The sequence below is a fragment of the Sceloporus undulatus genome, chromosome 2 (assembly GCF_019175285.1).
Source record: "Sceloporus undulatus isolate JIND9_A2432 ecotype Alabama chromosome 2, SceUnd_v1.1, whole genome shotgun sequence".
Classification (NCBI taxonomy): domain Eukaryota; kingdom Metazoa; phylum Chordata; class Lepidosauria; order Squamata; family Phrynosomatidae; genus Sceloporus; species Sceloporus undulatus.
This window is the reverse complement of record NC_056523.1, coordinates 286,754,493-286,780,682: the sequence shown is the minus strand read 5'-3', so window position 1 is coordinate 286,780,682 and position 26,190 is coordinate 286,754,493. Positions and strand designations below refer to the sequence as shown.

At 38.8% G+C, this 26,190-nt stretch overlaps 1 protein-coding gene across 1 annotated transcript in view; it reads right to left on the bottom strand.

The window, feature by feature from the left end:
• SSBP2 (single stranded DNA binding protein 2) overlaps positions 1–26,190 on the bottom strand; it is a 208,353-nt gene that overhangs the window by 21,611 nt on the left and 160,552 nt on the right. The window contains 7 exon segments of the mRNA XM_042447811.1: positions 2,654–2,689; positions 3,457–3,479; positions 3,482–3,504; positions 6,749–6,816; positions 10,511–10,581; positions 12,296–12,362; positions 13,215–13,274. Of these exon segments, the coding sequence (XP_042303745.1) occupies positions 2,654–2,689; positions 3,457–3,479; positions 3,482–3,504; positions 6,749–6,816; positions 10,511–10,581; positions 12,296–12,362; positions 13,215–13,274 (348 nt within the window).

Here is a 26,190-nt window from a genome sequence, read left to right as displayed (position 1 = left end):
AGCACACTTAATATTTCTAGAGTATTCCAAAATTTCTGCTGTCTGAGAAGCCATAGCTTATGCTCAGATAGTGCTCAGGCAGTGTGTGCCATTCTGGACTTTGAAAGGCGTAAAAGAGGCCCCACCATTATGAAAAAACAAGCAGATCTGCCTATGTGGCACAAGGTCACCACTCTTTCGGTAAACTAATCTTGAATATCCCATATCAGTCTCTGGATAACACTTGCAAACTGCAGCTCCTCCCATGAAGCACAAGCCATACAATTAATCAATATGATGGTGAAGCTTTCAGCTGCATGTTAATTTCGGCATTCCAGCTTAAGCCTGAAGCAAGGAAAATTTATAAGCCTATTTCAGTGTTGGCTCATACCTTTTTAACCACCTCAGTCCCGATACTATGTCAGAGCTAAGCCAGAAATGCTCCATTTTAGATCATTAAAAAAGAGCAAGGAGACATCTGCCATGCTAGATACTGCAATCTAGCAAATCTTTTTGTCTCTAGAGTAGGAATGGAAATCACACAGCCTTCTCCATTGAATTGCAACTTCCAACATTCTTCAACAATGGCAATGCTGGCTAAGGCTTATGGGAGTTGCAGTTCAACAACATCTGGATGGATCAAAAGAATAATTAATAAAATGATTATTGTGAAACAGGTTATTCAAATGAGAAAGCCATTACATATTTCATTGTAATGCAAATTATAATTTTTAAAATGTAATAAAATTACACAAACACAAACAAACAATATCTGGATGGCCACAATTCCTCTGTGTTCCAGAGGCTCCAGCCTATCACCTCTAGCAGAATTTCTCTTCTGCTGTTCCTGGAGATAATTACAGAAGATTCTTTCCTCTCCCTATATTGCTCACTGAAGAGTATCCTTTATTTGTTTCTAGCCTATGCAGATTCTAATGCAGAATCTCTCTGTACCTACCCTTCACAGAAAGCTCATTGGGGAAACAGCAGCAAAGATAGTTCCTTTCTTTTTTTAAAAAAATCCACATCTGATTAGTCATATCTTTTGTCTTTATCTTAATGATTAAACCCAGATTTGGGAAAGAGAAGGGGGATACAGACGGGCAGAAAGGAGTGCTGAGACACCACCCCTTTCTGTCCCACACGGAAGCTGCAGCAACCAAATGCTCCCGGTGGGTTCTTCTTAGGGTGCACATGTGGCACCATTGGTGCCCTCACACGCAACAATGACGTTGGATGTGGCGCTGTGCGTATGTCATCACGGCGGCCCCCATGTGGATGGGGGTGAGCCCTTCTCCCGAGCCCTAAAATCAGCCCCATGACGGTGCTTTTTGCCTGTCTGTATCGGGCCTAAGACACAGCAAGTTGCCTTAAAAATCTTTTCTTCTTGAAAGATTCACTTCACTTTACTTCATTTTACAAAAGCTGTTGGCCAGCTGTAAGAGCTTCAGTCCTTACAACTAGCAGTGCGGTTTTCAACTATTTTAAAGTTGTTTTAGTCTGTTTTTCTTTCTGTATTTAATGGGTTTTTTTAAATCTCTGGTATAATGCTTTAGAGGTCCTGGTGGATTGAGGGATAATAGAGAAATGCTTTAAATAAAGAAATAAACCACTTTCCCCTCTCTTATTCCTGCTTCTAAAGAATCTGAAGAATCCAGGCCTTGAGAAGGAGGCATACAGTCAGAAGCAGAACAAGGAAATGTTCCATACAGCTTTACTTCACAAATTCTAAGATTTCACTCCTTGGAATAAAGGCACTGGGGCAGGGGGCAATCCTGGATCTGGCCTCTGAATGGGGATGAGGGAATATGTACCTCCCACGTCAGACCCATGCATATGGTGGCCAAGAATGAGATCCTACATCCTGTATCAGCCATGAAACTGCAAAACTCTTTCCCTGTCTACTGTTGAGATACATATTGGTTGGATGCGGTGGTGACTAACAGTCAGTGGGAGTGTCAGTTATGCTACCAAGCTTGTGCAGGCCACTGGTTCTTTCCTAGCTCAAATGTGTGTTATGTGACCAATTTATTATTTATTTGATTTGATTAATAATTCTATTAAATTACTGGTTGTAAACACATCAACTATTAGTTCAAAATTCAGTCTTCACTCTCTGAAACAATTGTTATGTCCACTATGAAGGGATCCCATCACTAGACAGCTTTAAAACCAGACTTTTCAGTCCCATTTATTCTAAGTGGGAGAATACAATTTGTTAAGGCAAAACAATTAAAAGGGAGAAAGTTAATTCTCAGGTAATTAACAACAAAGTAAAATGTTCTACAACATTTTATTTCTGACAATGTTGTTAGATACCTTTTGGGCCATTCAATGCAGTATCCAAAATTCAAGAGTATTATTGTGTCCCCTGAAACAGCTGATTTTACTTCTTCATTACTGAAGACTATGCATTGTACCAGTTAAAGAACATATGCTGAAATAAAAACCAGGATTCAGGGCAATTTTGACCAGACAGTTAACTATTCTACTAATGAACACCAACATATGTACTACAGATATATGGTAAATAAAAAACAGATCAGATGTTCACTTCTCAGCTAATACACATGGGTTTTCCTGAGCATCTGGACAACCATTTCTTAACCTAAATAAAATTCAACATTTATGCTAATGAGTACACACACATATGCAAACAGATGTGCATACTCACTACATAATTCCCAGGCGACGCAGAAGAATATGGTATCTAAAAGACAAAGGAAAACAAAAGTAAGTGATTATTTTTCTTTCAGAAAGAAGAAAACAAGGGTTTCTATCAATATTTAATGTTTATTAAACTTTTCCTGCAAGAAGGAACTAGCAGGTTCTATAAATGCCAGTGAACTGTATCCATATCACTATGAAATCTGAAAAATATTCTACTGTTGTTTTTCCATGTTAGCAACTGTCTTGTGGCAATAACCTTTTGTAATTATGAATGCCATATATGATAAATCATCATAATTAAGAATGAAAAAATATTAAGCCTCTATTAAATACTTACTCTAAAAGAAAAAAAGTATTTTCATTTCAAGTATTTTACCCCATCTTCATATATAAAATAAGAAAGACAGTTAAGTTAATGAAACATGGCATGGCAGCACAGTAATTTTTAAAAAGCAGTAAACTAAAGGCACATTAAACTATCTTATTGGCAAAAACCCCTCTAAAATAGGAAGGCTCTTAACCTCTGGCAGAAGTTCAAATGTCACAAAACACAAAAATGATCTCCTCAGTTGGTTGCAAAGGGAAAGAAATATTTTTTTTAAGAACCATGCAAAAAGTTCTTTAATTTGTAACTGCCTCATTCACGTCAGAGGGCAGGGAGCACAAGATAAGATTCTTGAACCAGATGGTGTCCATGTTGGATAAAGTCTGTGAAGTAGCAATACATGATATGCTTTTATTTATTCTTTTTTTAAAAAGCACATCACAGCAACCATAGTGCCCAATACTTGGACAACATATACTCACAGAATTGGCGTTTGTAGGGTTTGCCAAGGTCTACCACCTCCTGGACCCCTAAAACATAAATGATTGTGCAAGTGGGTTTATGACTGAATATGCTTAAAAGCATGATTAATTACTCTATGGCTGAAAATGAGAATAGTGGGATCTTTAAATAATATTCTATTTTAAAAACTATCATTCAAATAAACATAAGCTCTTATTTTAAATAGTACAACCTGATTTTAAAAGTTAACTGAATTTATATAAATGTGTACTACCTGCTGTGCTGGTGCCAGAGAAGGTTTTGTGCTTGGGATGCCAAGTTATCTCTCCTAAACTCAGGAATGTATTTATCCACCATGATTCTAGCCTCTATATAATTATGGTTATAACGGACTTACACATGATCTCCCCAACACAAAAAAGGAATGTTGGATGTTGTGCCTATTTACTGCTATTACTAGGGTGCCATAATGGAGGACCTCCGAACCGGGACAAATGTAGGACCAGGTTGAAAATGTAGGACTTTTTTTTTTATTTTCCTGGCTGGAAAATTAAAAAAAAGGCCTACATTTTCAACCCTGTCCTCCTCCTCCTCCCGCTTCGGAGGACACCTAGGCCGGCTCTCCAAGCCGGGAGGAGGAGCGGGGCCGGAAGCTTGGGAATCGCTGCGATTGCCGCGGTGCAAGCAGGGCCTCCCCCTCCCCCGCGCCTGAGAGGAAGCCTAGGCCGGCTCTCAGGCCGGGAAGGGCGGGGGGAAGCTTGGCATCGCGGGCGATGCCGCTGCGTGGTTGCCCGGCTTCCTTCCCCTCCTCCCGCCTGAAGAGGAGAGCTAGGCCGGCTCTCAGGCGGGAAGGGGAAGAGGCGGAGAGCTGTTCCTATAGCGCAGATCGCGCAGTGGGAAGTGCGGAAGCGGCCTCCTCTGCCTCCGGGCCTGAGGAGAAGCCTCGGCCGGCTCCCAGGCCGGGAAGGAGGCGGGGGCCGCCCCTCATCGCGCGATGTGCCGCGGTGGGAAGCGGCCCTTCCTCCTCCTCCCTGGCCTCGCGGAGGCTTTTCTTGGAGGCCCCCTCGCGGCCGGAGCTCCGACCGCGGAGGCGCCTCAAAGGCCTCGCTGGGGCCCGGAAGGGAGCGTCTCCGCGGCTGGAGCTCCAACCGGGAGAGCTTTCCCAGGCCTGCAGCAAGCCTTGGAGCCGGGGGGCCGCGGTGGGCGGGGCCGTCCCGGTTTGGGCGCCAAACCGGACGACCGGGACGGCACCGCCCAAACCGGGACTGTCCCGCCGGGGGGCGGGATATGGCAACCCTAGCTATTACTGATGCTGCAGTTCTACCTCTCAATCATGCAACCTTCCAGAAGCCTGAAGTCTACTTTTTAGATCCATTGAAATGAGATAAGAAGGGCTACCCCCCAAAAATGGCCAGAGATCAGAGTGTATATATCTAGCTGGTGGATTGCTGTTATCTGCTCTTATCCAGGATGACTGCAGCCTACAGAAACTCTATGTTCTCATTGGACAGTTTTACAACCAGTACTCCCCACCTTTTCCCATCCAAAAATTGCATTGGCTTTGTACAAGGGGTAAAATTCATATAAGATGACTGGGCGAGCTTTTAGCAGGGTTACTGCTCAAGGGAGTGACAGCAATCAGGGCTGCCCCTTTGCAAGGGACATTTAAGTGCAAACATAAGGTTGAGATCCTTGACTGGCTGAGAAAGGAGGGTGAACACAAACAACTTTGGTGTTGCTCATTTCCCTTCCTGATTTGGTTTATTATCAGAGCAATTATAGCTGATCTTGTTGTGCGGTGGTGGTGGACTATATTTTAGAAAGAGGAAGGGCATAAAGGGGAACAGTAATTGTAACTGCAGAGGGCACAGGTAGAGATGGAACAATTGGACAGTTATAGATGTAAGAGAAACAGGGTGTTGGCTGTCTCCATAATGTTCCCCAAATCATATTGTCTGGATGGTGTTTGACACAGATGAACTGGGTTGAAAATGCTATTGGTAAATGCCAAGCCAGTGAATTGGAAAAACAACAGTCATCCAAATTATCATTCTAGATACACATACCAACTTGGGCAGTATTAGAGAAACCTGATTGAATGAAATATGCTTGGAATGGCGAGAAGGAATTACAGAGGACTTCCATGATTCCATCCCCTTCATCTTGAGCCTTGTGTTGCAGTGCAGGTAACTTAAGTTGGGTATCTGGAACAGAACAGATTCTACTGGTGTACCATATTACCTATGCTGTCTGAGCTGGTCTGAAGGATGGTGCTTGAGTCCTCTCAGCTTGTTATCAAGCGTGCTTATTAGGCATAGTTCAAGATTTCATGTTTCCCTCGGAAAACACAAGTCTGTCCAAAATTGTAGCTGGATTTGTTCTGTAGGCCATATTCTGGACCGGTTTTCCTTCCTGCTGCTAGATACTTATCAAATTTGCCCTCAGTGGGCATCACAATTCAAAAAGGACATTGAGAAACTAGAGCGTGTCCTAAGGAGGGAGACTAAAATGGTGAAGGATCTGGAAACCATGCCCTATGAGGAACGCCTTAGGGAGCTGGGGATGTTTAGCCTGGAGAAGAGAAGGTTAAGAGGTGATATGATAGCCCTGTTTAAATATTTGAAGGGATGTCATATTGAGGAGGGAGCCAGCTTGTTTTCTGCTGCTCCAGAGACTAGGACCCAGAACAATGGATGCAAGCTCCAGGAAAAGAGATTCCACCTCAACATTAGGAGGAACTTCCTGACAGTAAGAGCTGTTTGACTGTGGAACATTCTTCCTCAGAGTGTAGTGGAGTCTCCTTCCTTAGAGGTCTTCAAACAAAGGCTGGATGGCCACCTGTCGGGGATGCTTTGATTTAGATTTCTGCATGGCAGGGGGTTGGACTGGATGGCCCTTGTGGTCTCTTCCAACTCTATGATTCTATAAATCTTGATCTGGCCACAGTGAGATATATTTTAATTACATTCCATTTAGATTACTGTAACATGCTCTATGTGGGACTGAATTTTCAAAAAGTGTAGCTGTGGTTAAACTGCTGAATTCTGATGCCACATATATATCATGAAATGTAGACTAATAAACAAAACCTCTCTATATTAGCTTGTGAGAAAGCCTTTATGTAAGGCTTTATTTGCTGTCAGATAAACAGCCAACCTGTTCACATTATGATATTTTGTTACATCAGTATTAACTAATCAGCCACTGTGTTGAGAACATATACACACCACAGATGCACACAAACATCACGTCAATCAGGATACAATAATCATCCTTATTGTAAATGTTTTAATTACACATTATGATACTTACATGTTCATTCCAGGCATTCCAGGGCCACCTAAAGCATTCAGAGGGGGTCTCATTGCACCTCCATAGTTCTGCAATGATAACCAAGGGTCAGACTACCACAAAACAAAAAAACAAAACCAAAGAGGAGGGGGGAAAGAAAGGACAGCAGGTTAATGACTTCCCTACACACCCGTTGTTTGGATAAGGCCAGCACCATTCATTTTCAGGATTTTAGTGTCTTGACTTTAAGAATTATTATTATTGCTACAGTATCTCTAATTTTTTTTAAAAGAAAAACTATTTAGCATTTCCTAATGGTCTTATCATTTTATCAAAGCAAGTGTAGTAATCACAATTTACAAATGTTAATTAATTCAAGAAGATTATCATATTTATGTTAGCTAAAACAAGTGTCAGTGAGGGCCAGACTTAATAGCCATTTTATGAATGCTGACTCATTAGTCTAAAAATATTTTAAGAAGTTCAGAGTTATTTGGTTTTGGTTTTTGTTTTTAAAAAAAAACCTGCCTTAACCTTCATCCATTCAGGTAGGAAGTTTTAGTCCTCGAGAGTCACTTTTTATTTAGGTTTGCCCCAGTCAGGAGAAGCCACCATTTCTTCTATGGAAGAACACAGGAATTAATTAGGGTCAAGAAGTTTCCCACACTATGGCCCCATACAGACAGGCCAAAATAAAGCTGCTTAGTGTCACTTTGGAGGTATACTGTTTAAATGATGCATACATCCTAAGAGTCTGGAAGCCATGCCAAAGCCACGCTCCAGTCGTAAGGACTGGAGCGCAGCTTTGGCGCAGCTTCTGGACTCTTAGGATGCATGCATCATTTAAACAACATACCTCCAAAGTCACTTGAAGCAGCTTTATTTTGGCCTGTCAGTATGGGGCCTATAAGAAGTGTTAGAGAAAAAGAAAAGGAAAAAAAGGTGAACACCAAACATATTTCCCTATCATTCTTGTATTTTGGAAGGAAGGTGGCACCTCCATCTTGGACACAAATGGATGTGTTATGAAATACAGTGAAGGGAACACAATGTGACAAATCTGAGCCAGACCATCAAGAAGACTGCGACAGATCAGGGCTATGCACCTTAGACCTGCCCAAGCAAGCATCTACATCAAGATGAAGCTGTTACTTCTGCTGCAGGGCTGCAGTGGATACAAAATCCAGCAGATGGTGCACCATGTGTGGCAAACTTGTTTGGCAAGGACTACAACAGCACTGAAATGACATACTCTGGTTGTCTGTAAGGTGGCTGGCACAAAGGATGACCTTCCATTGGGAGGCATTTGCCTCAGCAGAGACTAGTTTATTTTTGGGAGGAGAAATTATCTCTGGACACCATAATGTCAGGTCTCCCAGCAAATAAATAAAAACAACTGGCTTTTATGTTTGTTTCCTGTTGAGAGGGTATCAAAACATGGTTTCAGTGTTTTAAATTAGTAGTTTTTTTGAAACATAGAAATGGTGCTGGTTACATATTTTGCCAAAGAGAAAGATAGAAGTGTGGCTGCTACTCAGAACAAATGCTCCACCTCATGCAAACTTGTATTTTGGGTCAGTGTGTTTAGATATTGCGGTGTTTAGGAATTTCAGATATTGCACCTGAAAACACTCCTGAAGTCAGAAAATGTGACAAAACTTGCTCAGAGAAAGGCAATTGGAGGAGGGTTAATTCATATTAAGAGTTCCAGTGGTTTCAGTGTCAGCAGCATGTGCTTATACCATGGGTGGGAAAAAAAATTACCATCATTCTTCATCATTATCTAGGATTGCACAATTCCTATTTGAGTTTATATCAACTAGGATCGCTGCTATGTTTACTTAATAAGTAATTTACAGCAATGAGCTAGAAAATTATCCAGAATTCAGAAAAAAAATGTAATAATATGTTTATGAATAATCATGGTTGAAACATGCCATGTTCCATACATTACCAAAATGTTTCACAGCAACGCACCATTTATAGCAACAGATGCTAGAAACTGCTATTTATCTGAAAAAACTGAAATATGCTTTCATCTCTCATCTTTTTTTATATAACTACCATGATCAGCTTAGCCCTTTTGTACTCTTACTATAAGCACTATACTATCATATGTGCATTGTGAAGAGAGGATGAGTTAACTCTATCTTAAGAAGGAAACACAGGCAAATCATTAGTGTTTGAAAGTGGCTTGCATGGCCTACTCTGTAAGCTTAATCATTATACTTTGATCATAAAATGTTAAGATTTGTAACTCTTAAAGTCCAGTGACATAGCCGTGTTAGTATGAAAATCCGTATGCAAAGGGATCTTGTAGCACCTTTGAGACTAACCGAAAGATAGATGCTGCCACCAAGAGCTTTCATAGACTTGAGCCTACTTCCTCAGACACATGAGGTCCTTGTGCTACCAGCTTCTTCCTTTCAGTTAAAAGCTGGAACAGACCGGCAAGTTAAGTCGCTTTCTGGGTGGCTTGAGAGTGTGGCATTAACATGCCGTATGCTTCCAAGCTGCCCAGAAGCTGCCTGGAAGCTGCCTGGAAGCCACCCAGCCATTTACATGGGGGTAGCTTCATGATGCTCCGGCTGTGCAGCATTTGCATGCTGCATGCTGCCTGAGTGGAATGAAGCCAGCTTCTTTTTGCTGGCTGAAAAAGAAGCAGTTCTTTACCACTCCTTTTTCAGGTGGCTTCAAGGTGGATGGTGTGCAGTTGCCGCAGCCCCAATCTGCCCTTGGAATGGGTGGCTTCAAGCTGCCCTTTCTGACAGTCTATTTCGGTCCTTAGTCTCAAAGGTGCTACAAGATCTTTTAGCATACTCATTCTCTAAATTCACTGAAGAGTTCTTCTTTGATATTCGTTTATCAAGACCGCAAAATTTTGTTGCTCCAGGCTTTGTGTGTGATACACAGAGAAGCATAAATTCATGCAATTCCATATAATTTGTTCCAGTTAGAAAACTGATTCATACTTTTCTATTTCCTTCTATTAATCAAGTAGAATATTGTTTCTTTGCTAGAATATGATAGAATTCTGTGATTATTGGTCCCTTTGATAGATATTTAACAGTTATGTCAAAATGGTTAGGAATTTTAAAAAGGCAAATCACATAGAGTTCCTTACTCAAATATTTCATGATCATAAGGAAGATAGGAAGAGATCAACAATTTTGTTTTGTTTGCCTGATTTTCTTTCCAAATATATTTTGAATTTCTCCCAGAAATAACTAATGTGGCTTAATTTAATGTTAAAGCAAAACAGAAATACTGAAGTCAATGCATTTTTTAGAAAATAAATGCTACATTTGAATTAAATTTCCTGTTGTTGTTTCTTAAATTACATTCTGTAAAGGGAAAACAATACATGACTATGGAAGGTAAAGAATAAAAGGACCAACATTCTTTACCAATGTACTACTACAGTTTAACTCAAGAACTGTACTTATTGATCTGTCATGAAATTAATACGTGAAGGGACAGAAGCAGTATTATTTCTAATTATAAGATGCTGGAAACAAACTACAGCAATTATGTCTTCATGCACTATCCATAACTACCTAAGAACTCTTGCTGGCCGCTATTGAAAAAAGAATACTGAACTAGCTGCATCTTGTTCTAGCCAAACTAGGATAAAGCAAAAACAAATTGAGCTAAATAACACTTTTACACATAGCGACTACAAGTACTGCACAACTCTAGTATCATTATGGTATTATTATTTACACAAGAAAAATAGAAATTATGTTAAATGTGACCACATGAACTGTAACACCAGCAATATACCTGAGGTCCCAGTGGAACCATTCCTCTTGGAGGAGTCATTCTTTGCATTGGTCCACCCATATTTGGATGACCTGAAAAAGACATGAAATAGTACTTTAGGGCTATAACTTTAATTTGGTCGATCATATTAATGAATTAAAATATGTTTTTGAAACAACTTTTTATGGTTGACACAACATTTGCATGAATTACCTAAAATAAAAAAGTTTTCTTTTAGAACTTTTAATTTAATGAACATACAAATTCAATAAATGAATAAATCAACACCAAGCTACCTACTAACCGTTCACAAATCAGAACTGTTCCCCACCCCCCCCCCCCACACACGTAAAGAAAAATCAGGTTTGTTAAGTACTGTTACCCATAGTGCTCTGTATAGATTTTGATATCAAGGATAGCCTTGCATGGCCCCTAGACATGAGGAAAAAGCACGATCAGAGCCTGACCACAGAGCCGGATGGCATGCAATGAGGTAACCCCTTCATTAACATCTGCATTGTTTGGGGAGTCGCCAAAAGACTATCAGATCTCAGAAGAGAATGAGATGTCCGCCCTCATCAGAGCCAACTCCCCCTCCCCTCAAGGTCTATTGTCCGACAGGCAGAAGACAATTAAGAGAACTTCCAGGTAAAAGACAGCCATCAGACACCTTTTGTTCCAATCACCAAACCTCTTTGCCCTCAGGCGAGATTTCGCCCTTAAAAGACCTCAGTTTTCTCTCCTCGGCGCGCCATTTCAAAGGTCTAACTTACTCCACGTCAGTCAGACCCCTGATCTGGTAGCCGACATTGTCAGCTCAAACCCAGGCAGCAGAGCAGACTTGCCCCAGTAACCCACACCCCATCCGCTTCCCGGAGGAAGCTTACATCTTGGTGAGTATACCATTAGCAAAGCCTAAACATCTTTTCCATATTTCCAACCTATTTTCCTGAGCCTTGAATGTGTGTGTGACTGCGTGCATTTAGTGTGTCTTTCCCCTTTTTCAATAAAATAGACATTTAGTTATTACAATTTGTCTCAGCTCCATTTATTGGGATCCCCTGGTCTACTCCGTATACACAACAGGAGACAATTCTGCAAGGGCCGTCGTAGCAGGCCCTCCTCTTGCAATATTGAGCTAATAACTATAATAATAAAATTCCCCTAAACGGACCCTTGGCTACAGTACTTCTTAAGGAAATGGTATTAAAGAATCTAAAACTTACACAATTAATTTATTAAAACTACTGTAACTTAGTAACAGTGCTAAATAATATGTAGCTATAAGACATATTTCAAATTTGAAATTATTCAGAACATTGCTATGAAAATAGATAATAAATGATAAATTATTTAATTATTTAATCATTATACTGGATACTAAAACAATGACAATAGTTACCAAATGTCCAGTTAGAAAAAGGAAAGTACTGTAAGGTGAGTAATAAATCTGAATCACCAAGTGCTTACAGATAAAAATTCTTATTAATTCATATCAAGATATCTGATAAGATATAGAACTCAGTTCTGTCATCTGTCATGATTCATTTAACACAGCAAAACAAAATTATCAGAACTCTAAATGAAAGCATAGCAGTTGTCCATTTTATACCGAGAGACAATTATGTAAAACAGTTTATCTCTTTCATACTGTGCCCTTGAGATATACATGAAAAGAATGACAGGAACTTGTAACCCACTATACCACAATAGTGCCCATTTTTGCCTGTCATCCCAACAGCTGAACATATTATGACAAAATACGTCTGAATTTATATGTTTTAATTTATTGATAATACTGTTTACCTTGTTGCCGTGTTGGATCCATTCCACTAGGCAATAATGGCTGACTTCCTGGTACGCCTGCAAGTGCCTATAAATAAAGTATATCAACAGAAAAAGTCAATTATATTTTAATAGATATGACTTCTTTTTTTAAATGCAATCTAATTTTAAATGAAAAGAAAAAACTGTAATTTCACTAAAAGAATAAAAATAAAAAATCAATGTTAGAATCATATAAGCACATTCAACCTAAAACTAAATTATCCTTTAAATTGATTATTTACATTTTAAAGAAGATTAGATCTGATTTTCCTCATTTCTTACAAACTGCACTACTAGTTTATTTTATTGTTATTATTATTAGAGAAAATGAAGCATTCTTGAATAGTAGCATTGCACAGGTTTTACTAATTTAAATTCCAATGCAAAACTAAATTCCTATATGAAATTAAGGATAGGTAGCATATTTCTTCTTCAGCTTTTAAATTATGCTGCTCTGCCTGATAAGCAAGAGTTTTAAAAATGTGTTTCATGGCCAAAACAAGCAGGGAACATTTTATGTCTTGTCTTCAGTTTTAAAAAAGGGAGAGGGAACGCTAAAACTTGTATTAGGTAAAAGGGAGGATGCTAAAGTTCATGTAGCATTTTTAAGGCACAGTTGACCTCAACAATACTTAAGAAGGCTCATGTTACATCATCTGGTTTTTCAACTTCCACAGCACTATTTTTTGCTATTAAAAAACTAAGAAACACTAAAATTTGAAATGTTTGAGAAAGCTAGCATTGTGGTCAACATGTGGTATTGTGTCCCAGTCAAGTATCACTCTTATTTTTGTAGTTTGTATACATTATTGCACTCAAAATGAAAGTTTGCTGAATTTGGCTTTTCAACTGAAACATTCTCTTGACATTTACAACTCTTTAATAAAAGGACTGTTACCTGGTTTGGTATCCTTAAAGGTGGTCGTGGACCTCCTGGGTACCGAGGGGACATGAAAGGCTACAAAAGGAGATTTTTGTATTAGGAACATTGGCTGATACACTGAACACTGAATTTTAAATAAAATGATTTTATTTTGTAATTTATAGTAATAATAGCAACGTTTTTGAGTAAGCTGTTACAGTATTATAATTCCTCTTCTTATACCTCAACTCTTGTGATCTGCAGGTAAAGGCATTTTGGTCACTAAGCACCAGAATGTATTTCTTCCAAAAATCAACACCCTCAGCTAAGCCCTTGGAGGGCCAAGTGAAACTAGGTCCAGGCTAAGATCAGAACCGAAAGAATGTCCATGTTACAGATATCACATTAAGCCAGGCATGCTGGCTTTAAAAACCACAATATAAACAAGTAGAATGCTAGAGCACTACATGGAATGAGAACTTTGTGCCAACACTTCCAGCAATCAGGAATGATCTTGAAACAGTTGCTTAATAAGAGGCATGGGGAACATGTTGTCCTCCAAATCTTGGAATGCAACAATTGATTATGCTGGCCAGGGCTGGTGGGAGATGTAGGCCAACAATCTAGAGTGCTACTTTTCCCCCATTCCTGCTTTATAGACTCTCTGATATCAGTCCTCTAAGCCTATGTGACCACAAGCAGGTCTGGGAAAGTTGCTAATGCAGAGCTTGTCAAGAATACACAAAAGGTCTGTGTCTAAGCTTGTTAAACCAGGTCAAAAGTCTTCCACAGGACAGTCAGGTAATCTCAGGATTCTGCAGCTCATTTGGTCCTAACCTTCAGGACTTTAGAGACTGCATTGTTCTGCAATGTCTTAAAAGTATCCCATAGAAGCTTCTGCACAGCTCCTTCCGAGGCACGATTAGTGCCCAGAACAGGGGCAAGATAAAATAGGGGAAGGCTTTTGATTTTCATGAATTTTGGTTAGCTGTTCAACAAAGGCCCCCCCCCCCATCAAACATACGTTTTCACATGAAAACTCATTTCACAAAAATTTGGCTCAGTTCTGTTTATACTTAATTCCATTTGTAGACAGATGGTGGATCACCATGTTAGTCAGGGACAGGGGGAAAAGTCTTGTGATACTTAAAAAACCAATGGGCTTTATTGGGCATGAACCTTGATGAAGTACATGCAATCTACTTCATCAGATGCAATTCCCAAAGTAACTGGAATTTGTAAGGCTATTTTTGTGAGATAGCTTTCGCAAAAAGCTGAATCTTTGAACTGTATCAGCATCTTTGAATTGTATAGTGTCTCAGTTTAAGGGACTCACATCATCATGGCAACAACACTTGCTACAATATTCTTCAGAGCTTCACAAAATCAATGTAGAAGTGCTTATATTACTACAAACAGAGACTAGAAAAGTACAATCTGCATTAAAATCAAGCCAGCATACATATACAGTATATTATATTGACTATGCAAACAAAAATGCACAATATTATATACAAAAATATAAACAAAGAATATGTCCAAAAATACCTATATGGGCCTCGACATATGAGGCTTTTTTTTTTAGAACGGACGCTCAAAGGAAGGAAAATTGGTTAATATACAAAAATATATTGAAAAAAACTAAAAATGGACATGAATTAGAAACACTTGAACAAATAAGAGCAAAAGGATTTAATTGCGGTTGGATTCTTTATTTTCAGATGAAATCCAGGTTTATAGAGGACCAAAAAACAACAGGCATTATGAATGGGAAAACGGACTTAGAGGAAATTATATGGTCAGATAAACCAGCTCCTTTATCAAGGATATATAAAAAACTATTAGAAATATATACAGAAGAAGATCTAATAAAAGAAAATATGATTAATTGGGCCAAAGACTGTAGGCATACATTATTATTAGAGCAGTGGGAACGATCCTGGAAAAAGAGGATGAAATACTCAAATAGCCAGGACATTAGAGAAAACTTTTTAAAGATTATATACAGATGGCATTTATCGCCCGACAAAATAAGGAAGATTTATGGTATGAGAGAAAATGCATGCTGGAAATGTGACAAAGAGAGGGGCACTTTTTTCCATCTCTGGTGGTCATGTGAGTTTGCTCAAAAATTTTGGAGGGAAATATGTGATGAGATAAACGAAATACTGGGTGTGGAACTGACATTTAAACCAGAAATTTTACTCTTAAATATGTTAGAGTCGAAATTAGAGGAAAAATATGGAAATATTATATTTTACATGCTGACCTCAGCCAGATTGGTATATGCAAGATACTGGAAAATCAAGAAGGAAGTGCATATAGATGAATGGATTATCAAATTATTAGATATGGTGGAAATAGATATCCTGTCAAAAAAATTGAATAGAGAAGCAAAAGACACTAAAACGGATGAATGCGGAAAAATAATAGATTACATAAAGGAAAAGTGGGGTAAAGACTCAGATATAGAGCATATGGAAATATACTGAGAAATAGAACAAAATTTGGATGAAGCTACAACATTTTGTAATATTATTTAAAGCATATCGAACATGTATAGCTATAAAGATGCTGAAAGAGAAGCTTGTATTACAGTATTTTGTATTATATTATGGAATGTGACATAAATATTACAAATACATTAAAAAGATCATATATAGTTGAAGGGCATGCATTAAGGTATGAACATAGTAAAAGAAGATACTACAGTTAAGATACTGGACTTATGAATCAGCGATTAGGTGACTTCGGAAGTCTTTTTAATTGAAAGCTGTTTTGTGTATGTTATTGTAATGTATGTGGATGGTATATGTATATGTTTTTGTATTGTTTGTTGTCCCCATGTTTTTTTTAAATCTAATAAATCTAATAAAAAATTCAAAAAAATATTATATACATCATATATAATTTTGTATTATCAAGAACTAAGTTTTGTAACTGAATTACTAATTCAACCAACATCTAAGACCCAGATAGAGTCTCCCCTTTCCCAATTTTTCATCTTCATATGACAGACCTTAGCATTTTAATACAGTTTGGCAAAGAAGTTTTTCCATATGAAAAATTCAGTCCTTTAAATTGCTTTCAAGTGTAGCTGTAGAGAATGAACTCCATTTGCGAAAAGGGCTAAAGTTCCTTGTAACTCATTTTTCACATAACCTGAAATATGTATTTCTCTATCATATGCTTATTTAAACCTTATGATTTATTTCAGAAGTCCTCCTCTATGTGCTCCTGCCAAGTTCAGTGAGGTAGGTGACCACTAGGAAGAAGGCCTCCTTAGTGGTGGCATCTTTCCTCTGAAATAGCATTGCAGTACCAGGTTTATTCACGCAGGTCCTTTAAAAACATTTTAACAGGAAACAACTCTGGGATTTTAATATTTGAGGTGCATTTTACTCTGGAATCTCAGCTGCTGATTGATTTTATTTTTCCTCTGCTGGAATGGGAAAAGGTGTTGCAGTTTCTTGCCTGTATTTTGAAATATTAGTGTTTGTTACTTTGTATTTCAATGTTGTTATTTTATTCTTCCTTTATGTTTGGTTTAAGGATTACTGCTAAAGTATGATACCTGTAATTCTAGAAAGTAGAATGTAGAAGAAGAAAACATAAATCTAAATTGTACAAACTGTGTCAAAGCTCCAAGCTTAAAATATTAGATGAGCATAGATCTGTTAACCTACAACTTCCTTGTCCTACCATTTCCAAACAAGGCTTAATTACCCTAAAAGCACCAGATCCCATCTGATCTTGGAAGCTAAACAGGGTCAGCCCTGGTTAGGTCTTGGCTGGGAGACCACTAATGAAGGTGCTATATGCTATATTACAGAGAAAGGAGCTGGAAAAAACACTTCTGAGTATGCTTTGCCTAAAAAAACCTCATGAAATTAATGGGGTCACCATAGGTCAACAGGAAATTTGAAGATGCGGGCGTACATGTGTGTGTATGCACACATACAACCACTTCCAAGTGCTGGGGGGGGGGGGAAGATGAAGCCAAGGCACTATTTTGAAATATTCTATTTCTACTCACAGTGGTCTCAGACTGTGTATAGTCTAAACAGGAAACAAAAACAGATAACAAGTATGTTCAAGAACTGGAGAAAAACTATGTCCTGGGTATAGCAGAATGGGAGCAAACAGTGCCATATTTATGAAAACATTTCAGGTTATTTATTTTTTTACCAACATGAAGGCATCAAATGCTTTGCAAGATTAGCAAACAATTGTTGAATAGCATCTATTTTCAAACTATAATTATGTTTGTGGTAAAACCAATGATTAAAATAACAATTCATTTAAATAAGAATGCCATATTCAGAAATTTGATAAAAATAGACAAAGTGAAATGATGTGTGAGAAAGATGTGTATTTGGAGAAACACTAATGGCAAGTTAGCTGGCTCACCTCATATTCCAACATTGCTGTTACTTAGTCACTTGAGAAAGTAATCAATTGGACAAGCAAACAAGCAAACAAACGGACAATACTATCTAATTTATTAGGAAGACAGCAAAAGTATGGTGAAGGGGGAAGTGAGATTCAATGTGTTCTTGTTGTTTTAAATTGAGGAAAATGAATACTACAGAGCATCTGGCTCAAAATATGAAAGAAAGTTAAAATAATTAATTTGAAATGAGCTAACTACATTGTAATGGTAGTTGCAAGCAAGGTGCTTATGTATACCCTCCTACCAGACCATGAGGTCCCACTGTGGGATTGCTGGGGTTGTGAGTGGGGGGCTGTGCATGGGGTGAAGGCTATGAACCTGTAGGTCCCTATGAATTAATAAAATTGGGGTAAAGATTCAAAACATTTTCCTGGGCTATTTCCCCCATTTTATCCTAATGTTCCAACGCTGTTCTGGAATGGAAACAAACTGAAATTTGGCTGATAGTCCCATCACCATCATTAATATCATTATTATTTCTATACCATCTTTTTCCCAGTTTGAGACTCAAAATAGCTTACAGCAAGTTAAAAAAATGGTTAAAAATTCACAAGATACAAAGGGTAAAACAAGATTAAGCAATCAAAACAATGTAAAACCAGATTAAAACATATATCATTAGACACACATACACTAGCACAACAATTAGCAGGATCCAGCCCATTGTTTAGGTGAGACAACCCTGATATAGTCACTCATTCTTTTGAGAGCAGCCAACTAGTATCAGTTTTTGTACCTAACAGTCAAAGTTGTAATGAAAATTATTAGTCTATTAAAAAAGATCCTGTAAACCCCATAGCCCAGATGCCTTAAAACAGTTTCACTGTACAAGCTGTCATGCTATAGCAAAACTTATATCAGTGACTGGGATAAAATATAACAAGAGATGCAAAATGTAATGAAAAAGTAACACTACAGAACCAAAAGCAGCCTGAGAGAATCAGTGTACTTCTCAGATTTCCTGTATGTAGTTCTGTCATTCAAAATAAATTAACAACCAGTTTCCATGTCTAGCTCTCCCTTTGGCTCTGAAGAATCCAGTCTTTCTCTCCCTCTGACCCTCTCCAAAGGCTCCAGTTTCCATCTCCTCTTCCCCTTTGCTACTCCTGGCTCTTCTTTTAATCTGCCTTTGAATCTTTTACAAATTTTTACTAACAATCCCAGGAACTTGTGCAAAGTGGGTGAATGACACCACTGCTCATATGTGTTAATAAGAAAACATAACATCTGGAATGTGAAATATGGTATATTTAAATGTCAGTAAGTCACATGTGGTAGGGAAAAGGGGGAAGAGTTAGTTCTATACACTTTCTTTAACAACAACAACAACAAATATTACATCTTGTGTTTTGGGACAAGCCCCATAACAGTTTATATAGGCTGAATACAACCCCTACAATATTGGGGTGGGGGTGGGTGGGATTATGATCACGAGAAGATTATGGAACAGATCATGAACTACTAATAGCAAAAGTCAGAGTAAAGCTAGGAAAAGCACTAAAACAGCCATTATGCCCAAATACAACCTGAAGAATTTACAGACAATGTAAAAAATAAATTTATACTATTATGAATAATTGTCCGGGAACCAGATGAACTCTGGTCTGAAGCCAGGGACACTATCAGGGAGGAATGCAAAAAGATACTATCAGCAGCCAAAAGGATAAGCCTCAATGGATATCAGAGCAGTCAAGGACAGATGGGAAGCAAAAGGTAACAAAAACAGAACCAAAATGCATACAACTGATGTGCAGCGATAAAGAGTACTGCTACAATAATCAATGAAGAGAAATAGAAGTTGACCAAAAAAAACAAAAAAAAAAGGAGGAACAAGAGTCCTCTTCAGCAAGATCCAAGAAATCAAAGGGAAATTTATATGAAAAGTGTGAATGCTCTATGATCAGCAGGGAGAAGCATTACTTGATCAGGCAGAAATAAAAAGACAACTGAAACAACACATGTAAAAATTACAGATGGTCCCCCACATTTGCTGATTTCCATTTTGCAGATTTGACTGATATGTTCCATGACTCTATGACAGAGTCACAATGGAGAACCTAGAGATTCTTAGACATGTGTTCTCTCAGGTTAAAAAAAAAATCAGCATTGCCAATTTTTATTTACTTATTTTTATGTTTTTCCCCCCCGGTTTGACAGTCAGGTAGCTGTGCTTCTAACCCTTGGGAATGTGAGGTGCCAACCGTATATAAAAGAGATGAAAGGATGACAGATTCATTTGAAGAAGAACCATGCAAAGACAAACTACCAATTTTAGAAAGCACTTAGGAGAAACAAATCACCAGGAACAGATGGCATACCAATACAGCTCCTTCAATCTACAGATATAGAATCTACTCTAGTTCTAACTAAATATGTAAACAAATATGGGAAACAAAACAATGGCCCACAGACTGGACATGTTCAATATATATTCCAGTCCTAAAGAAAAGAGACAGCAGCGAATGCAGTAATCACAGGACCATTGTATTAATTTCCTATACAAGTAAACTGATGCTCAAAATTCTAAACAAAGACTTTTACAACACAAGAGCAGAAATGCCAGATTTCCAAGCTGGGTTCAGCAAAGGAAGAGACACTAGGTATCATTTCACAAACATATGCTGGATTATGCATACTAAATTCATACTAAAGAATTTCAAAGGAAAATCAGCTTTATAGACAATAGATCATAAAAAGCTCTTAAAGAAATGGGTGTGCCACAACATTTAATTGTCTAGATCAGAAACCTGTCAACAGAACAAGAGACTACTTTTAGGACAGCATACAGACACGGAATGGTTTCCAATTGGTAAGAGGGTCAGACATGGCTGCATCTTATTACCCTAACTATTTAATTTATCTGCAAAACAATATCACATGTAAAGCAGGATTAGACTCAGAAGAAAGAGACATGAAAACTGGAGAAATGAACGTCAACGATCTATGATATGCAGATGATACCATACTACAGTGGTACCTTGGGATACGAAATACCCAGGTTATGAAATTTTCGGGATACGAAAAAATCCCATAGGGAATTATTGTTCCGGGTTACGAATGTTTTTTCGGGTTACGAAAAAACTTTTGGTGCTTTTTTCGGCTTTTTCGCACGGAATCGCGGCTTTTCCCCATTAGCGCCTATGGCAATTCGGCTTACGAAGGCTTTTCGGGTTACGAAAGCGGCCGCGGAACGAATTACTTTTGTAACCCGAGGCACCACTGTACTAGCAGAAAATATCAAAGACTTGGAACAATTATTGAAGAAAGTCAAAGCAGAGAGCACAAAGGCAGATTTATGGGTGAACATTGGCAAAACAAAAATAATGACCACAGGTATTTTACATAACTTTAAAATAAATAACAAAGACATTGAAATAGTTCAATATTTTTCATACCTTGGCTCAATAATTAATCAGAGTGGACACTGCAGTCAAGAAATCAGGAGACTAGGACTTGAAAGGGCAACTATGAAAGAGCTGAACAAGATCCTGAAGTGCAAAGATATATCACTGAATAATAAAATTAGGAGGCCATCAATGACTACTAGTCATACTGATTATACATTGCCTCCAGTATCAGAGGCAGTATTAGACTGTATTATGTTGCTAATGAGCATGAGACAGAGGGTGCAAGTGACCTCATCTCTTGCTGAGTACTTCCTGCAGGCACGTAAATGGTCATTGTCTGAACAAGATTTTGGAAAAGACAGGCCTTTCATAAGAATATAGTTATATCACAGATGTTTAGTGTCTCTGTTTTTTTTTAATCAACAAAATGCTATCAAGGATTGGTATAAATATGTTATCCTTATTGTTAATTTGTCAATGAGAATGTTGGATTTTATTTGTTCTAGAAAACCAGCTGAGACTTTGGCACAAAATTTAAGTATTTAAGTGCACTTACTCCTACATCCACTGCGATATAAATACAACCTGTTTATATACAATTTTCCTTAAGAATATATTAACAAGAACCATAGCAATCAGATCTTTTTCATATCAAAACACGTGCACGTGTAAACATGTATATATAATCCTGACAACTTTATAGAATAGTGCTGCTGAAATTATGATATTGTTTTTAAGCAGGCTATATTTTAGATGAAGGAACTGGCAAAATCACCTCTGAGTATTCCTGGTCTAAGAAAACCCTATGAAATTCATAGGGTGTCATAAATTGACAGGTGACTTGAAGGCATGCATGCACACACACATATACAAACATCAGCTTGTAATAGGCACGCAAGAAACATCCTATAAAAGAACAGAACTTTAAAGATGATGGCATTGCACTTGCATTAAAACAATTTCAGAAACATTTAAAAAATTTGCATGGAGAGGGAGTTGGGGAGAGACTAACAAATCCAGTTTCATCTTGTAAATGTGGAATGTCCTCCAATAAGGAATGATTCCCCCACTGATTTCAGTATTGTGGTCTAGTCCCAGATGTTCATATGGTGGTGGATTTAATGTCGAAACCTTGTGCCACAAAAGTTCTATACACTCAAATGAACCACCTTGCAAGATCCTCTCACCAAGAAAACCTTGTGATAAGACAGCCTCAGATGAAACAAACGGAAGGAATAGAACACAAACAGACAGAAAGGAGCAACACTACCAGAATAATCAATGCAGAGGAACAGGAGACAACAACAAAAGGAAGAATAAGACATCTCTTCCTCAAGGTAACAGAACTCAAAGGAAAGTTCTAATCAAAGGCTGGGATGCTCTATGATAAGAAGAGGAATATACTCCAAGATCACAAAGATATAAAAAGACGTTGATTGCAATACACAGAAGAGCTATAAAAAAGAGATGAAAAAAATGAATGACACATGGAATGAAGAAACATATGAAGATGAACCCCAAGTTCTAGAAAATGAGGTGGAAGCTGCAATAGGAGAAATTGGGAATAGTACATCATCAGGAACAGAGGATATTCCAACTGAAATGATACAATTCACATAGATAGAATCAACTTCATTATTAACTTAAATATGCCTAAATATACTCTGTCTCATTTTACTGTAGATATGTGTGCTTGCCTATAATAGAAGTTACTCCAGAATTCCTTGTTGAGCATGTGTGTACAGAAAAACAGAGAAAATGGGAAAGTAGATAAGCCTGCCTCAGCAGCTATCCCAGCATGTTAGTACAAGGCTTAGATCTACAGGTTTGGCTGCAAAAATGCAAATCCTATGAAAAATGGGAACTGGTGAAAATTCATCCTGGGCAGCATTTTGGAAGAAACTAGTCTCTACAAGTTTCAAATAGTCTCTAGAAGGTTCAAAACATTTTTGTTTACTTATGCATACTTAGCCCACATGTATCACTTCACATGTGCATATTATAACTTTTGAAGAGCAAGTTTGCTGAAACATGTTAAGCTGCTCTTCTGTTTTGTGGAGGGACCTGTTACTTTTCTTTCCACGTTACAGTGGTACCCCGGGTTACGAAATTAATTCGTTCCGCGGTTAATTTCGTAACCCGAAATACCTTCGTAAGCCGAATTCCCATAGGCGCTAATGGAAAAATAGCTCTCTGCTGCCCTCCGGTGGCGGAAAATAGCGCCGCGGTTTTTTCGTAACCCGAAGAAACCTTCGTAAGCCGAAGCAATAAATCCCTATGGGATTTTTTCGTATCCCGAAAAATTCGTAACCCGGCGCATTCGTATCCCGGGGTACCACTGTATTCCTGCCTCTGGTACCAAATTTTCTGTTAAAGAAGGAATGCCCAGGAACACAGCTATCTTGGGGTCAAGCAGACCAGCAGCTTGGAGCAACCTCTGGATGCTCCAGCCCCAGTTGCTCCCCATTCTGCATGGGACTGCAGCGACCAGATCCTGCATTCATAGAATCATAGAGCTGGAAGAGACCGCAAGGGCCAACCAGTCCAACCCCCTGCCATGCAGGATCTCTCAATCAAAGCATCCCTGACATATGGCTATCCAGCCTCTGTTTGAAGACCTCCAAGGAAGGAGACCCCACTACACTCCGAGGGAGTGTGTTCCACTGTCGAACAGCCCTTACTGGAAGTTCCTCCTAATGTTGAGATGGAATCTCTTTTCCTGTAGCTTGCATCCACTGCTCCGGGTCCTAGTCTCTGGAGCAGCAGAAAACAAGCTAGCTCCCTCCTCAATGTGACATCCCTTCAAGTATTTAAACAGGGCTATCATATCACCTCTTAACCTTCTCTTTTTCAGGCTAAACATTCCCAGCTCCTTAAGTCGTTCCTCATAGGGCATGGTTTCCAGACCTTTCACCATTTTAGTCACCCTCCTTTGGACACGTTCCAGTTTTTCAACATCCTTTTTAAATTGTGGTGCCCAGAACTGGACGCAATATTCCACGTGGGGCCTGACCAGAGCAGAATAGAGTGGCACTATTATTTCCCTTGATCTAGATACTATACTTCTATTGATACAGCTTAAAATCGCATTGGTCTTGTTAGCTGCCGCATCGCACTGTTGACTCATGTTCAATTTGTGGTCTACTTGGACTCCTAGATCCCTTTCACATGTAGTCTCGTTCAGCCAGGTGTCCCCCATCTTATATCTGTGCATTTCATTTTTCCGCCCTAAGTGCAGTACCTCTGTGTTGAAATTATGTCCCAAGACTGGCCACCACTGTGGTCCCAAATTGGTTGCCAGCAAGGAGTGCTTCTTTTGTGCTCCTTTTGCTGACAGCCCCAGGCCACCTTGGGTGGCCACGGCACAGCTTTGGCCCAATCTGGGGGCATGGATCATCTGTACGCCATGCCCCCAATCAGCCCAAAACCAGTGCTTTTGGCCTGTGTGTTTTGGGCCTTTATTGACAGAGGTATACCTGTGCTGCACAACTATAGCACAATTCTATCACTGTCTTTAATTAGGCTTCCTTCCTGACCAGTATGCTTATAACTTCACAAATAATGAGTCCACCTGTAGAATCATAATATATGCTTGGCACCCACTGTAAGTTAGAAGAGAATGGTAGGCAACACGTCTTTGAAAATATTTTTCTTGTTTAAATCAAAACTCATTTTAAATTTTGCAGCTGAGAACACCATCTGGCTGTAGAATGAAAATGGTAATTGGGCCTATGTACACAGTCTAGTACAGCGGTTCTCAACCTGTGGATCACAATCCCTTTGACGGTTGAATGACCCTTTCACAGGGGTTGTCTAAGACCATCAGAAAACACATATTTCCAATGGTCTAAGGAACCATAATTTTATGGTTGGGGGTCACCACAACATGAGGAACTGTATTAAAAGGTCGCAGCATTAGGAAGGATGAGAACAACTGGTCTAGTACAGTATCTTGTTCCCTGCCCTGTACCAAAACTAAATACAAAGGAAACTGGGTAGTTTCTCCCCCCCCTCCCATATATAAATATTATCAGGCAAAAGACTATATAATACGCTTTTACCTAGCATACCATTTTTCTATGTGCAAGGATTCTTTTCAGATGGGAGAAACTTCAAGATGGGGTGGACAACCCCATATAGTGGATGTAGGGGCTAGTTTCTAGGGTTCCTTGGGCCTGAACCACTTGATTTTTGAAAAATAAATCAGCCAAAAACCACCGCTGGAAGTCTATTTCAACTAACGCTTTGTGAATATGTAAGCATTTGAAAGGATTTAAATAAAATAACTACACCTGGAAGCTTCCAGGAGCAGTGATTGGTTTATGAAGTTCTTTGGGACTAATTTTATTTGAAAAGTGGTGCAATGATATGAGGACATGTGTGTGTGTGCCTTCAATTTTTTCCCAAGTTATGGCAACTCTATCAAGGGGTTTTCTTACAAGATTTATTCACAGAAAGTTTGCCATTGCCTTTTCTTGAGAGCATGTGACTTACCCAAGGTAGACCAGTGGGTTTCATGGCTGATCTGGAAATCAAACCCTGGTCTCCAGAATCGTAGTCCAACACTCAAACCACTCTGCCATGCTGGTTTGTGATATGAAGACTCAGGGGAACACAAAAAGGGGGTTGGAGCCACATGCAGCCTGTGGGTTCTGCTTTCTGCCACTGGAGCTATAAGTATGTGTAGTTCAAGCAAAGTTTGCTACTTCATCATGATGCAGACTGGGTGATATAGCAATGTGGTTATTTTGGGGAGAGGTTTGAATTTCACCCTCTCATGGTTACTGAAAAGTAAGTCCTGCTGAGTTGCGAGCATAAAGTGGACTGTAGGCTTATTCCATTTTATCACATTGTTTACTGTAGGGTAGTCACTTTGACTACTTTTCAGTTTGATTCTATGCATCTTAAGTCTGAAATAACTTCCACTGCCTTCATTGTGATTTTCTCATTATGTATAGGATTGCCAATCCTATGTGTGTCTACTAAAAAAAAGTTCTAATGAATTCAATGGTGTGTCCCCTACTTAAATAGGAGAAATTCAGCCTTAGATGCATAAGCTGGAAGATTTTCACTTAATGCTTTTTCTCATACTACCCCAGTAAATTAACCCACTAATTAATTCCCAAAGTCACACTGAGGTATATTCACAGTGGGTTAGAATCTCTTTCCACTGACTATGTGACTTGGTCAGAGAGAGGTGAAATAAGTCAAG